The sequence below is a fragment of the Anas acuta genome, chromosome 1 (genome assembly GCF_963932015.1).
Source record: "Anas acuta chromosome 1, bAnaAcu1.1, whole genome shotgun sequence".
In the NCBI taxonomy this organism is placed as follows: domain Eukaryota; kingdom Metazoa; phylum Chordata; class Aves; order Anseriformes; family Anatidae; genus Anas; species Anas acuta.
In genome coordinates, this window is record NC_088979.1 from 84779936 (window position 1) to 84793274 (window position 13339).

General features: G+C 37.5%; 1 protein-coding gene across 5 annotated transcripts in view; it reads right to left on the reverse strand.

Annotated features, from left to right (window-relative positions):
* Positions 1-13339, reverse strand: part of SYTL5 (synaptotagmin like 5) — an 81595-nt gene that overhangs the window by 23350 nt on the left and 44906 nt on the right. For all 5 annotated transcript variants that reach the window (XM_068686534.1, XM_068686549.1, XM_068686524.1 and 2 more), the window contains exons 4-8: positions 8873-8985; positions 7284-7416; positions 5406-5531; positions 1907-2063; positions 163-295 (exon numbers count right to left, since the gene is read on the reverse strand). In XM_068686534.1, the coding sequence (XP_068542635.1) occupies positions 163-295; positions 1907-2063; positions 5406-5531; positions 7284-7416; positions 8873-8985 (662 nt within the window). The remainder of the gene's footprint in view (positions 1-162; positions 296-1906; positions 2064-5405; positions 5532-7283; positions 7417-8872; positions 8986-13339) is intronic.

Consider the following 13339-nt stretch of genomic DNA (forward strand, 5'->3'; position numbering starts at 1 on the left):
TTGGTAAAAATGAAGAATTTGCAGAAGGAATATCAACAAGTATATGAAACACATTTTACTGTACAATATGAATTAAAAACAAAAATTGCAGAGCTGTGAGAATAGGAAATATCCTCAGATGATAAAGGGTGGCAGAAAAAAAAAGGAACACTTAATACTTGCCTGATGACAAAGATACTCTAGAAACTGCAATGGAAGGTGTTCCAGATGCTTTCCTCCTATGCTGCTTCTTTACTAAATCTTCAGGTACACTTTCACTTGCTGGAATAACCATGCCATTTTCTAAGCCAGTGTTCTGCCCAATAAAAAAAATGCATATCCCATCAATACAAAAAGCAAATTTATTCACCATCAGTCTACAAAAGCGTCATTTCTATTAATTCACAGAACTCCAAAGCTCCTTTACAGAATTACAGTATTACAGAATATATCTTGATTATGATCTAATCTGTGTTGCTTAGCACTGATCATGAATAAAATTTGTACAAATATGCAATTCATGTGTACTTCCTGTGCTTGCAACAGAAGAATCAGAGCAACACATCAGAAGTGACAGAAGGAAAGTAAAACAAATCCTTTCGATGTTAACTTAGCCTAGAAACTAAAGGAAACAAAAAGAATAAAAATAAAAACTATTGGCTTTATACTAGCATAATAATTTAAGACGGGGTAAAACTAAGTGGACTTGAACTAATTAAATTATGCCAGCATAACTACTTAAATAAAGCTAATATGCTTGATATCATTATGGCTTTTTGCCTTCCTGTAAAGGAATAGCTAACAACATAATTGAATCTAAATTAAATGGATTTGTCTTTTTCAACCAGATCTAATGTATCTGAAATCAAGTCAACCCGTGTGCCAAGAAAAATATAAATAAAACAAGTATTAACATATTTACAGCTCCCAAAGCTGTCCTTCATATATACTGATTTGTTTTTAGGAAGGATAATATATTAGAAAAAGTATTTGGAAGCTGGAAAAAATGGATGTGCTCTTTCAATGAGGGCGTGAGCAAAAAGGCTCATCTACTTCTGTCCAAGCATTAATGATAAAAGGCATTACCTCTGACTATAAATTTGACTTTCCTTGTACACTTAGGTCATGGCAACTTGAACAACCCTCTAGAATGATCCTGATTTATTAGGAGCGGTGACTGAAAGACATTCAGGGTGCCCCACCCAGCGCACAGCCAGGAACAGCTGCCTGGCAAACTGGCAGGCTGTCCGGGAATGAAGACGGCTTCTGCTTCTGGCTGAGGTGAGCCACGTCCTTCTGCTTATTATGAATCAGCCAAGGTTGCTGACTCAGACATGGCTATCCACATCCTTAGAGACCTAACAGCAAGTAAGAGGAATCCCATCTTTCTATTTGATAAAATATCTAGTGCATATTAGATGCTATGCCAAAATTTACACAGAGTCCAGTGTCCAAATCCAGAAAAAAAGCTAAAATTGGTATGGCCTGATTTTCTACAAGTGCTGATCTCCTTCCTTTGGAAGTCAGTGGGAGCACACTGGACCCTATGTGCTGGAAAGTCACATCCTTAGTCACAGCACTTACTCAAGACCCTGCAGTGCCAAAAATGCTTACTCCCACCCCTTGTGCTTCCCACTTGAAAATCTGTAACTTATTATTTAATTCTGGACATTAGCAGCAATTTTTAGACATAAGAAAAACGTCTGCCAAACCACAAACCACACCACTGATAGAGCGTGACAAATTCTCTTCTAGTAGATAACTTCACTGGACCCAACAGAATTAAGGAAGAAACAAAATCTTCTCTGTTGAGCTTATCCCTCCTGAGCTACAAATTGATCTAACAGGGCAGATACCAGCCAGACCATCTTGTTTGGCGCCAGCTCTATAGCTGTATTTGGTGTCAGTCCTACATCAGTGAACTTACCCTGCTATAATCTGCAGTCATGCTGCGTGTGCTCAGCACTGGAGACCTCGGGAGGGTAGATATGGAAACGCTGCTTCTGTTTGAAGGGCCCACAGCCCCTTTCAGATGGCCTGCGGCAGCTTCTGTATCATTGCTGTTCAGCGAAAGAGTGCTCCCTCTGGGAAGGAGATAAGAGTAATAAAGCACTATTGCTTTTAGCAGACCATGTAATAAAACAGTGATTAAAACAGTTTACTAGAATTACATCGCCCTGGATGAACTGTGATCCACTGCAAGGAAATGGTCACCTGGAAAGACAAACATAAGCAAGGGTGAATTAATTACTTTATACCTACACCTATTTTCAGCACTTCTGCCAGACATGTAAATAGCCTGTGCAGGCATCTCTTGTCCAGGCTGCCCTCTGGGCTACAGAAGCTGCATTCCTGTGTGTTCGTTTCATGCTCCATTCACATCCCAAGAGTAGGTACAAGGCCTCCTGTGTGACATTTCCCACCAAGCTGCTCCTCCTTTTGAAGGAAAACTACCAGACCATGATAGTTTTGGCCATGTCTGCAGCTGATGGTATTGCCTGCACTAACCCTACAGAGTCTAAATTCCTCAGCTGTACACTCTCCTTCCTCTACAGAAAAACAACTGTCCTCACTCCTGCTTAGAAGAGCATTGTCCTATTTGTATTGTGATAACGACTCTTGACCTAAACTGGCTGATTATTTCAACTAGCTTGGAAAGCTGTATGATACTCTTTGCCGGGTTTCCTGTTAGTCAGTAAAAGTGACAAAAAACAATCTATCATCAGCATACCAGAATCCATTTGCTGTCTAATGCCACAACAGGCAGATTGTTTTCCATAGGACATTTTCTATTAGAAAATATCAAGTACTCTAGGTGAACAATTGGTGCTAGAAAGAATAGGCTGCTGGTTTTGTGTTTGTAAGTTTGGCCTCTTGAAACAATGAACATTACTTTTAAACGTATTTTAATGTTCCCAGTGGAAGTTCTATTTTCATTTCAAATTTGATTTGCAGCAAAAGTAGAACTTCCTGGCTAATCCACTTTTCTCTCTTTCTCTGCAAACATCAGTTCAGCCATTTTCATTTTTCTTCCTAATTTGGAGAATTCTCAGAGTCTTGCAAGACAGTAACAGTTCTGCATGAACTCCTACTTACTGCTTCAAACAATTACAGGTCAATAGCAACTGAGGCAGGAACTGCAGTCTTTACCACATGGAAAACACAGCATCAGAGGATAGGGGTGCTGCAATTTTGCTGTAAAAAAAAATGCTATTGAAACTTAAAGCACACTTTCAGCAAAAATAAGCTTGCTTAATAAATATTTCAGATCTGCAGGCATCTTCATTGTGCTAAACAACATCTGAATTTCACGTTCACTTGGCTTAGCCTGTCATATAATGTTTAGGGTAATTCCAGTAAAAATCTTATCTACCACAATGGAATTTTTTTTATCAGAACTATTGCTGAACTGAGAAAATATGTTCAACTCTCACCACTACACTAAACAGTGAACACAGATGCTGAATTTGCTGAATTCACATCAGTGGAGTTACTGAAAAAAAGGAATACAGAGGAAAACCGCAAACACCAGGGCTGTCTATTGATGTTGCACAACCATATTTTGTCCCTTAGTGAACATACAGTAACCTTTTAAGCAATTGCTATTCAATTTATTGTATTAACAATAGTAGATTATGCACAATAAACACACTCCTACGCATGTGCACTTCACATACATGCACTGCTACTTTTTAATCTGATGAATCAGTGATCAACAAACCCTAAAGAATGTGTTTTGATTGAATTTTAATCCTATCTGCTCACACAAAGATGTGCTTTCAGTGCTGTAAAGTCAGAAAATCAAGGCTCCTGACTGTCATCTATATTTTGTCAAAGCTCCTGTATTTAGCTACACTAAATTTATTTCTAAACCTGTCAGTGCATGACAAGTAGCCAAAATGTTGAAAACATGAATTTTATTGCACATCACACCACTTTTGATGGATTGTTGTGACTTTCTGTTACGAAAGCTGTTGTTACAGTTTTTTTCCTCACTCTGTAAACTAATGTAAATCAACAGAAGTGTTCAGAAGTCATACTGGACCCAGGATAAAAAAGCTTTCAAAATGTGTTACAAGGGATTCTGTAGTTATCAGTCAGACTGAGCACTTGAGCATCAAATCTACTGTACAGACCTCTCTAGTCTTTTGTTCTTGTTCCAGTCTGCTATTAGAGAGAGGCTGATCTTATTTTATGCACATATTAAGTAGACAACAAAAGAAAAAACCTGTTATAAGGTGACTATACCAGGAATATCCATGTGATAGACAAGACCTCAGTATGATGGATGGGGCAGTGTGCTTGTGTAGACAAGTCTGAAATTCCTATACTATTCCTCCAAGAAGCATCCTGATGCAACCACCTAGTTCATTCAGTTGCAAAACCAGTAAACATTGTTGCTGGAACAGAAGTCCAAGAGATTAACTCATGGCCCAGGCCTCCCTGTTCACAGCTCAGTACAGGTTTTCTTAAACCAAAATGTTAGGAAAGAATAAAAATTCTTTTTCAGTCTCCCTGATGGTAAGTGAAATACTTCAGTTTTGGCAGAGCGAAAAGATGAGGGCAATTACAAAGATCAAAAATATGCAAGAAAATCTAAGACGGCTGCAGTGTCACAATATACTGTTATATTCCTTTAACTTTCAACTCCAAAGAGTTATGGAGGTTAGCCTGGGAAAGTTTGTTGTTATTTTTAATAATTACTACTCAGCTCTATAAATTAACAATGGAAGAACTAAAGCAAGCATCTTTGTATATCTTATTATGTATTTAACCACACATATACAAGGCGGGAATTTTCATCCCTCTACAGAAATCTAGATTGTAAAATTTCTAGGTGTGTACACCTCACCAACATGTATAGGTCTATATTCTGTATAGATTATCCAACTGAACAAGAAGAAAGTGAGACATTTTTTGCCTTCATTTTGGAAGTGGGACATGAGAGGAATATTGCATGTAGCATTTTATAATGCAGTTGACAGAACCAATAACAGAGGTTAGGCCCAGAAGAATGATAAATGGAATTCTATTTGAAATTACTGTGACAAAAATTTTGGAAAAAGAAGGGCAAACAGAGCCTTTGAAAAAGAAAATATAAATTACAATCAATTAACATGTCATTACAAAAGCAAAACTTTGGAACAAAGGGCCTCAGTTCTGTACCACGAGCACAGCTTGTTGAATTGAACAACAGAAAACAAAACCCAAAACACTGACAGCAATCAACATGCAAATATAAGGCAAGAAAAAAATACAAAGGGGGATGGACAGCAGTTTTTCATTTGTTTGTTTTTAATTATTAACATAAGCTCTGCTTCTCAGGTAGGACTCACGCTGGGCATTCAAAGCCAAAGCATGTCTGGGGACTGGAGCATCCCCTTAGGTCACCCCACCATAAACTGTAACAGATTTCTGATGCTTACCTCTCAGAGCAAGGTGTTGACTTGCCACTGCACAGACTTTGGCTTTCAGCTTCTGAGCCTATGTTCCTTCCACTTTCATCTTTTGTATATGTAATTTCTCCTTTGGTAACTGCCTTAATTAGCTTCCTGATGAAAACAGGGAATAAAAAAATAATGTTTTACATGTCACAAGATCTTTCCCAGAAACTGCAAACTGGCTGAATTATCACAAAGTGCACTTTTTATTCATTTCATGTCTGAACTATGAACAACTCTGGATATAATGGTCCATAAAGTACCCAATCTAGATATCAAGCTGATTCCTATAAACAAAAGCAATGTCATTTTTACAATAAACAGACAGGACATCAAAACATGGTGACTTCCAGCCTTGAACCAAAGAGCCTTTTGTGAAAATTTTCATATTTGTATAGTATATACACAGCAAAGGATTTTTGATCAAATGTGCATATTTTCTGGTAGGAAATCACACTATGTGTATTTTCCCTTAAAGATTTCTTTGCAGTTTCTACAATTATAAACAGCAATGCCCCAAACACACTACTTTCCAGAAACATAAAGTCACCCCCTTACCCTGCACTATGTGATCTAAAAAGCCAGAAAGGAAAGGAGGTGTTGCAAAGTAACAGTATGTTTCACAGACTTACAAACAATAATAGTGTGGTAGGGTTTCTCATGACACTATATTTCAGAAGTTGGTCCCAAACTGGCTTTGCTAAAGCAAATCCTCTCATGAGATATATGAGCATGGAACTCGAGTGAGGAAGAAGGAGCAAGGAAGGAAGAGAAGTAATTAATTACTTCTGAGAGAAGTGGCCTATATCTTGTAGGATTACTTTTATGGGGAATGTTACCACTGGAAAACATTTCAGGCCGCAAACAAAAAAATGCTGAAACCCACTAAAATAAATAGCAGACAATAAAAAACACTTTGTTTTTCATAAGTAAATATGACTACTAGATCTGTACAATGAATTTAATTTAAAAGAGGATTAGAAAAGTAAATTTTAATGCACTCTCACTATTGCTACCGATTAGCATGATTTAGAGCAACGTCAAGGTTCCACTAGAGTAGATTCCCTAAACCAGTTCCTTCCTCACCTTCACTTGAGAAGGCAGAGGTTTTCTGATGCTCTTTTTCCCACTATTAAAGAGAGAAAAATTACTTGTGTAGTCAAACGACTAGAGCAAGGAACTCCATATCCAGAACTCCTCAAAAATCAAAAAGGTGTAGAAAGCTATCTACCTACTCTATGTCTGGGAGGATCCATAGCTCCAGCCACGACAGAAACATTCTTCCAATCTTCCTTTCCACTCACCCAATAGCCTCAAGTTATGTCCAAACACCACCCACAAAACCATATATTCACTGCATCTGTTATGTCCTCTAAGGGCATACCCTAACTGGCACATCACAGTCTGTAAAGTGACCAACAACATATCTGGTTATTCAAAATAAAGGGGCACTGCTTGACTTTTAGACTAAATTTGCACATATGGAAGCCAAAGGAAAACATGACTTGTAAACTAAATCAATCAATCAAAACAAGCCTTTCAAGTACTGTTTCTTTTGTTTGCTTCCTCAGCAAAACTGCTTTTAGAGATCCACTGTTGCTTCAAAGTATAAACAGGAAAAATCACAGGGTAAAATTGCCTTTTTTTCTGCTACCTCTATAGCTGAAGGGTAATTACGGCTGCATTTCCTAGGAGACAGCAGTTTACTTATAGTAAGCAGATTTTAAATGAAGATTGTTTCTAACTGCAAAATTTGGGACTGATGTGGAATGCTGGAGAGACTCAAAAGAAAATCCATCCAACATATGCAGCTGTTATCTGATTTATCAGTTAAAAAAAAAAAAAAAAAAAGAGAGGCTTTACCCTATCTTTCTGTGTCCTCCAAAGACTGATTTATGCCCAGCTACGGAGGAGGTTGATATATCTGGCCCTTTTTCTTCATTCTCTTGGGGTTGATCTGCGAATGTTCTTTCTTCATCCTTACTGGAAACTGTATCTTCAGTGGAGGGGGAAAGAAAAAATAAAATAAAATCAATGTTTGTACAAATAAAGGCAGCTCACATCAAACAACCTGCAAAAATAGATTTTCCGTTTTTCAATACTAAATTAAAATGTACTATAAACCATCATACAAAAACTGCTGGGGAGGGCTTTGGTTTCTCTTTTTAATAGAGGAAAATTAAATTTTAAGTAGTTTGAAATGTTTTTCACTATCAGCTTTACTGAAATGTTTTTCACTATCAGCTTTACTGCTGAACTATGCTTCTGAATTTACCAACGAAGTTAAAAACAAAGGACCCAATATACGATTTTGCAGTGTAAAGCATTTTCTGTGTTAAATGAAGGAATGTTTTCTTAATTAAAATGTATGTTCATCTGGAAACAAAATGTGGGGAAAAAAAATGGCTTATTTTTTTCAACTATGTACATCAAATGTAAACATATAGTAAAAAATTACAAAATACCCTATTTGACAGGTTGCATAGTGTCAAAAAAAAACAAGAACATTAGACGCATGTCAGTTTGACAGTTTCTGAAGCACACTAATAGAAAGATGAGCATTTTGCCAATCAGTATACTTGCACCAGAATTTTTTCCAAGGGCAGTAAGCCTGTCCTTCCCCTAAAAACTTCCAGTAACTACCACATTCCTACTCAAACTAATGAATGATACCTCTGAAAATAGACTACCTAAATACCAGATTCTGTGTTCAGAGTGAGGTAGTTACGTGAAGAGAAAATCATCAGGATTCAAAAAAAAACTCTCGTTTATTAAACCAGTGGTCCTGTGATACCAGGCAAGGTACCACAGCAGCTCATAACCATGGTATGCTTGCTTCACTCAGAACCATGGACTTTTTTCTGTTCCTTAATTTGCAGGTGCAACTTATTGGAGATATCTGGGTAAAAGGTACCTCTTCATTCTCACTTGGCTTTCCAAGTAGTTTGGATGTAGCTCGTGCTGCAGCATACAGCACAGGAGTTAACATTTATCTTTCCTATTCGGAGTTTAAATAAATAAATAAATAAATAAAACGGAATCATACTTTTTATGTATCACCATTACAAATAAGAGAGGCAAAGACGAAAAACGGCTGGTTTTAGATCTTTGCATACAGCCAAACTTCCTGGCAAGAAATGAGAATGAATGTTAAGAGCCTCTGCTTCTGATTTGCAGCTGAACAATGGTGTCCATCTGATAGGAGAGAGATTTTCAGCAGCTCTCTAGCCCCACTGAGTTACTTCTTCATTCATCTATAGCTTACCTCTCCTATATACTAATCATTCACAAACCAGTGCATAGTAATACCAAAATGTGAAATTAAGATTAAAGTATTTATTATACCTTCTACAGTGAAGAAGGAAATATAACACAAGTACAATACTCTGAAAACAAGGTTTGAATGTATTATATTAAACATATACAACAAATCTCTCTCTCGAGGTCCCTACCTGGGGATTTGCGTAGGATAGACTGTCTGACAACATCAGTTCCAAGATTTGACTGTCTGAAGCGCTTGGCTCTCTCTTCAAAAAACCATTCCCCTGTCACAATCCTTAGCTGTCTATATGGGGAGAAAAAAGTAATAAGCCAGGGAGACGTGCACATTAACAAACTTAGTCAACCAAAACTGCTGCTTAAACCCACATATTTCATCATTGACCCATTATTTTCACAAACTCTGCACACTATTTGCACAGTTCAAAAGAAGGAGTAAAAAGACCAACTGAGAAGCTTGAGATAGGAGGACAGGCAGCAGAAGAAATCCTTTTGCTTTGTGAATTAAAAGTAATTTTCATCACATGGAAATTTACTTAGTAAAAAGTGTTTCAACCACATTTACCAGATTTCCATAGAAAAGATTAAAAGATAGACAAGATAATACATACTATCTCCCTTGTCCTTTGGATAGGGAGCTACTTAACTTCACAGTTTTCAGCATCTCCAAAAATGTAAGAGCTGTAGAAACAACCACAACGTATAGAGGGAAAAAAATAAAAACCACAACCTGCCACCCAAGTCAACAGTTCGTTGACCCAGTCTGGTTATATACCAGCAGTTTGCTGCAAGCTCATCCATATTTTTCATCCAGTACCCCAAGTTTCATATGTTGCCACAGTATATACGGTTTCTTCACGACAGCACTGTTATGAATTAGCTACATGTCTGAGCTTCAGAGCAATGAAATTTTGTTTTGCTACTGTTTTGGATAATGCTGATTCTACTGGAGGCAACTGGAAAATTTTCAAGTTCTTCTGCCTATATTCACCAAAAATAATCTGGTATTGTCACTGCTGATTTCCATAGGTATGTTTTTGATGCTAATTGCTAGCCTTTCCCTGAATGAGTTTCATTATGCAAAAGCATCACCACTTCTATTGCCCCACTCTGTACAATTGATAGCAAAAAGCTAAATGAATACTTAAAAAACCAACCAACCAAAAAAAAACTTTAGCTCCAGGCACGTTCCTGATTACTTTATGCTCAGTAAGAAAAACTAGTTACAAACCAGTACCAGAAAAGAAATCATCTAGTCTTCTGGGCATGAAAATTAATGCAGATGGATTTAGAGCACTGATCAATATCTCCTCTATTAAGTTCCTTGCTTGAATGAAGAGTTTGATTTGGGAAAATACTAAAAATTATCGAATAGTATTCTGCCACTGCTAAAAAACTACCGTTATATCCTTGGTTCTTCCTCACCTATTAACAAATTATGCACCTTCACATTCCTCTAAAAGAAAATCAAAATACAAAATGTGCACAAATGAGATAATAGAAGATTGTCTTATCTCATTGTTGCAGACTTGTAATGACAAAAAAACATACAATTTGTCATCATCACAATCAGACAGTCATTATGTTAGGCATTAAATAAAATCTCTACATTTTCACACAGAATTTTTAAAATACTTTTTATTTTATTTTAAAGATACATAGATTGGAAAGGATTCATTGCATTAGAACCTACGCTGTATGAAAAATGTTTGCAGAATGTGTATTTTCACAATTCATTTACACCACACACTTCTCTGTGCAGTTATTTTTATGCTGAGGTTTACAGCAAGATTATTGCTTTATATCACAACATAAATCTGTCATAGCCTTGACTAGGACATCGCATTCTACTACAATATAAATGACAGTTTACATGGCCTAAGTGGTTGATTCATTTTTCCTCAGTTACTGCCAGGTTTGACCACAAAGCTCCCCAAGTGCCATTCTCCCCTTGGATACAGATCTTATTTATGTCTAGTGTCTCACTAGCAATGCTCAGCTTGACAAAGAGTATTCCGCACCCCCTTATCCAGGCAAGCATTTTCATCCTTCTCCATACTCAGAACCACCTATGATCAGGGGTTTTGAAGCATGGAAGCTTGCACCACACAAAGCCACAGGCTTTTACAAACAGGAACTTGCAATTATTTCCACACCCAGCCCTGAATGGTCCCACCAACCCATGAGGAATGACTGTGGAGAAGGACTTTCTCTTGCCTGTAAAAGTAATGACTGACCCCACAGTTGCCTTCTTTGCAGCCTCCGAAAGCCACACCAGATCGGTTAGCCTATTCAGGCAACAACAGTTGATTCCTGTGTTTCCTGGCAAAGGATAAATCAGCCATCTACTCTCAGTGATCTCCCTCTGCAGGCTGTAGCCCACTGCCATCAAATAGCCTCTAATTACACAGCTGCCACCCTCTTCTTCTTTTAGCCAAGGAAGCTCAAGGCCATCGCTGCCTGTTGTGACAAACACAAACAGGTCCCTCAAGAAGATGAAGGCGTCAGCCATCCCCTGTGCAGGTCCAAGTGGGCATTAGAGGCTGTGACTGCCAGTACCACGATGGAGCTGGACTACATGCGGTTCAGCTAATGATGGTAAATTGAATTACAAACCTCCTTCAGCAGGCTGATCTTATTAAGCAGTTAATACTGCATTGTGAATAGTGATGCACTCCTTCAGATTACAAGCTCCTCGGGCAAGTTTGCCCCGAGGAGGCCTGCGCCCCTTCTGCTCCAACCCCACCAGCACAACCAGGTCTGAGGCACAACACAGCTGTGGCATGAAGCAGCAAATAAAGGGAGAACTGTTTTGCTCTAGACAAGAGCTTTACCCAACTTTGTTACCCACAGTGAAGGGGGAAAAAAAAAAAACGTCAATAGCCGTCCACTGCAAGTGTTCCCCGGAGCAAGCCTAGAGGCCTCAACTTTCACATCAGACCTTTGTCCTTATCATCACCAACACCACTTTCAGTCTTGGGTCCCCAGCTTCTGCTAGCAGTCCTTTTTTTTTTTTTTTCCCAATTTTTTTTGTGAAAATGTCCATTTCCAAGACCACTTCTACAAAAATACCACTTACCACTTCTAATGAAATAAGGGGGTGAAAGAAAAAGCATTGTACTTCTGACTTTCTAGCACACTAATATTGGTTGGGATATGTGTATATATATTCTTCATGGACACTCAACAATTCATACAAAGACTAGTGTTCATATCTTAATCACTCACATATTTTGGGAATACCTACAAAAATAATTTGTGCTCTACACAAATGGAAATGAATTCAGATTAAATGACTGTCCTAGTTTCTGGCTTGAGGTTTGAACTTCATAACTGCATTGACATTCTGAAACAAAAATTGAAGAATGAGACCTAACCATCTTACATTAATGTTATTTTTTATGCATTTATAGTTATTATTGTGTCTCCTACTGAGCAAATCTTTCTCCTGTTTCTGATGCAGAACTTAAATGAACCGTTTCCATCTAGATAATTGTTTTAGTGGGAAGAGAATCAATGGCATATACACAGCATTACATAAAACCAATGTTTGCAGGTTTGTTTTCTCTTGTTTTTAAAGTGGGTTCAAGTTCCATGCTGACTGTAATCATGGTATATATCTGCATTGTCTTTCCTTTTTCAGTTAGCATGTAGCATACAAAGTAAAAGAAAAAAAAAATAAAAGAAAAAAAAGAAAAAAAAAAAAAGAAAAAAATAGTCTCACAAAAACAGCCAGGAAATTTTTGAAGAAAATCATGTGGAAGTAGCTATATTTAATACAAAATACCTTAGATATTAGGTGAAGTCACTGTATAGATTAATTAATGAATGAGCTACTCATATAGATATGTGAGAGGGACTGCTTTATGGTTCCATGCTTGTTCTTCCTCTATGATCTCCCAATAAACAGATTAAGTTCATCAACACAGTGCTCAGTTTCAAAACAGAACATAACCTGTGGAATGAAATACTATAAAATACTCATGAGATTGGGGCATTCTTAGGATACTCACTAGAAAACAACAGTTTTTTTGCTAAATTTATGCAGGAACTCAAACACTTCTATATTTAGGTAAGTTGTCCACAGAGTCTATTTAACTTGTAAGCTAGTATGTTCCTAATGATACTCCAAAGAACTGGATGAAGTTGAGAATTTAGATTAAGCATGGGTAAACCTTAGACTCTGGAGAAAAGCTAATTAATGCAAATTCTTTAACTGTTTTCTGGAAGCACAAATTAAGAAAATGTTGGCTTGTACAAGTATCTTATACTACAGGAAAGCTGCTTGCAGCATGTGCTAACTGACCATCCACTAGGTAGAGGTATGACTAATGCAAGCCAATGGTAGAGCTTTTATAAACTGAATATGTCTATTTAAGCTGAAAGTACTACTTGGCATTCATATCCATTTGTCTTATTTAGCCTATAGCTCTTACTCTGGCTACCAGGTAGGGTTACAGCATGGATGATTACGTGGGTATTAGTTTTCAGTAATAAATGGTCTTGATAGTTAAGCTGTAGTTGGAAAGCTCTCAGTGTAGCATATCATGAGCACAGTAATGTGGATGCATCTTCGTATGCTTTCAGCTGTTTTAAAATGAAGTGGAAAATGACGGTTCAACCACATGATCGTGATGGTC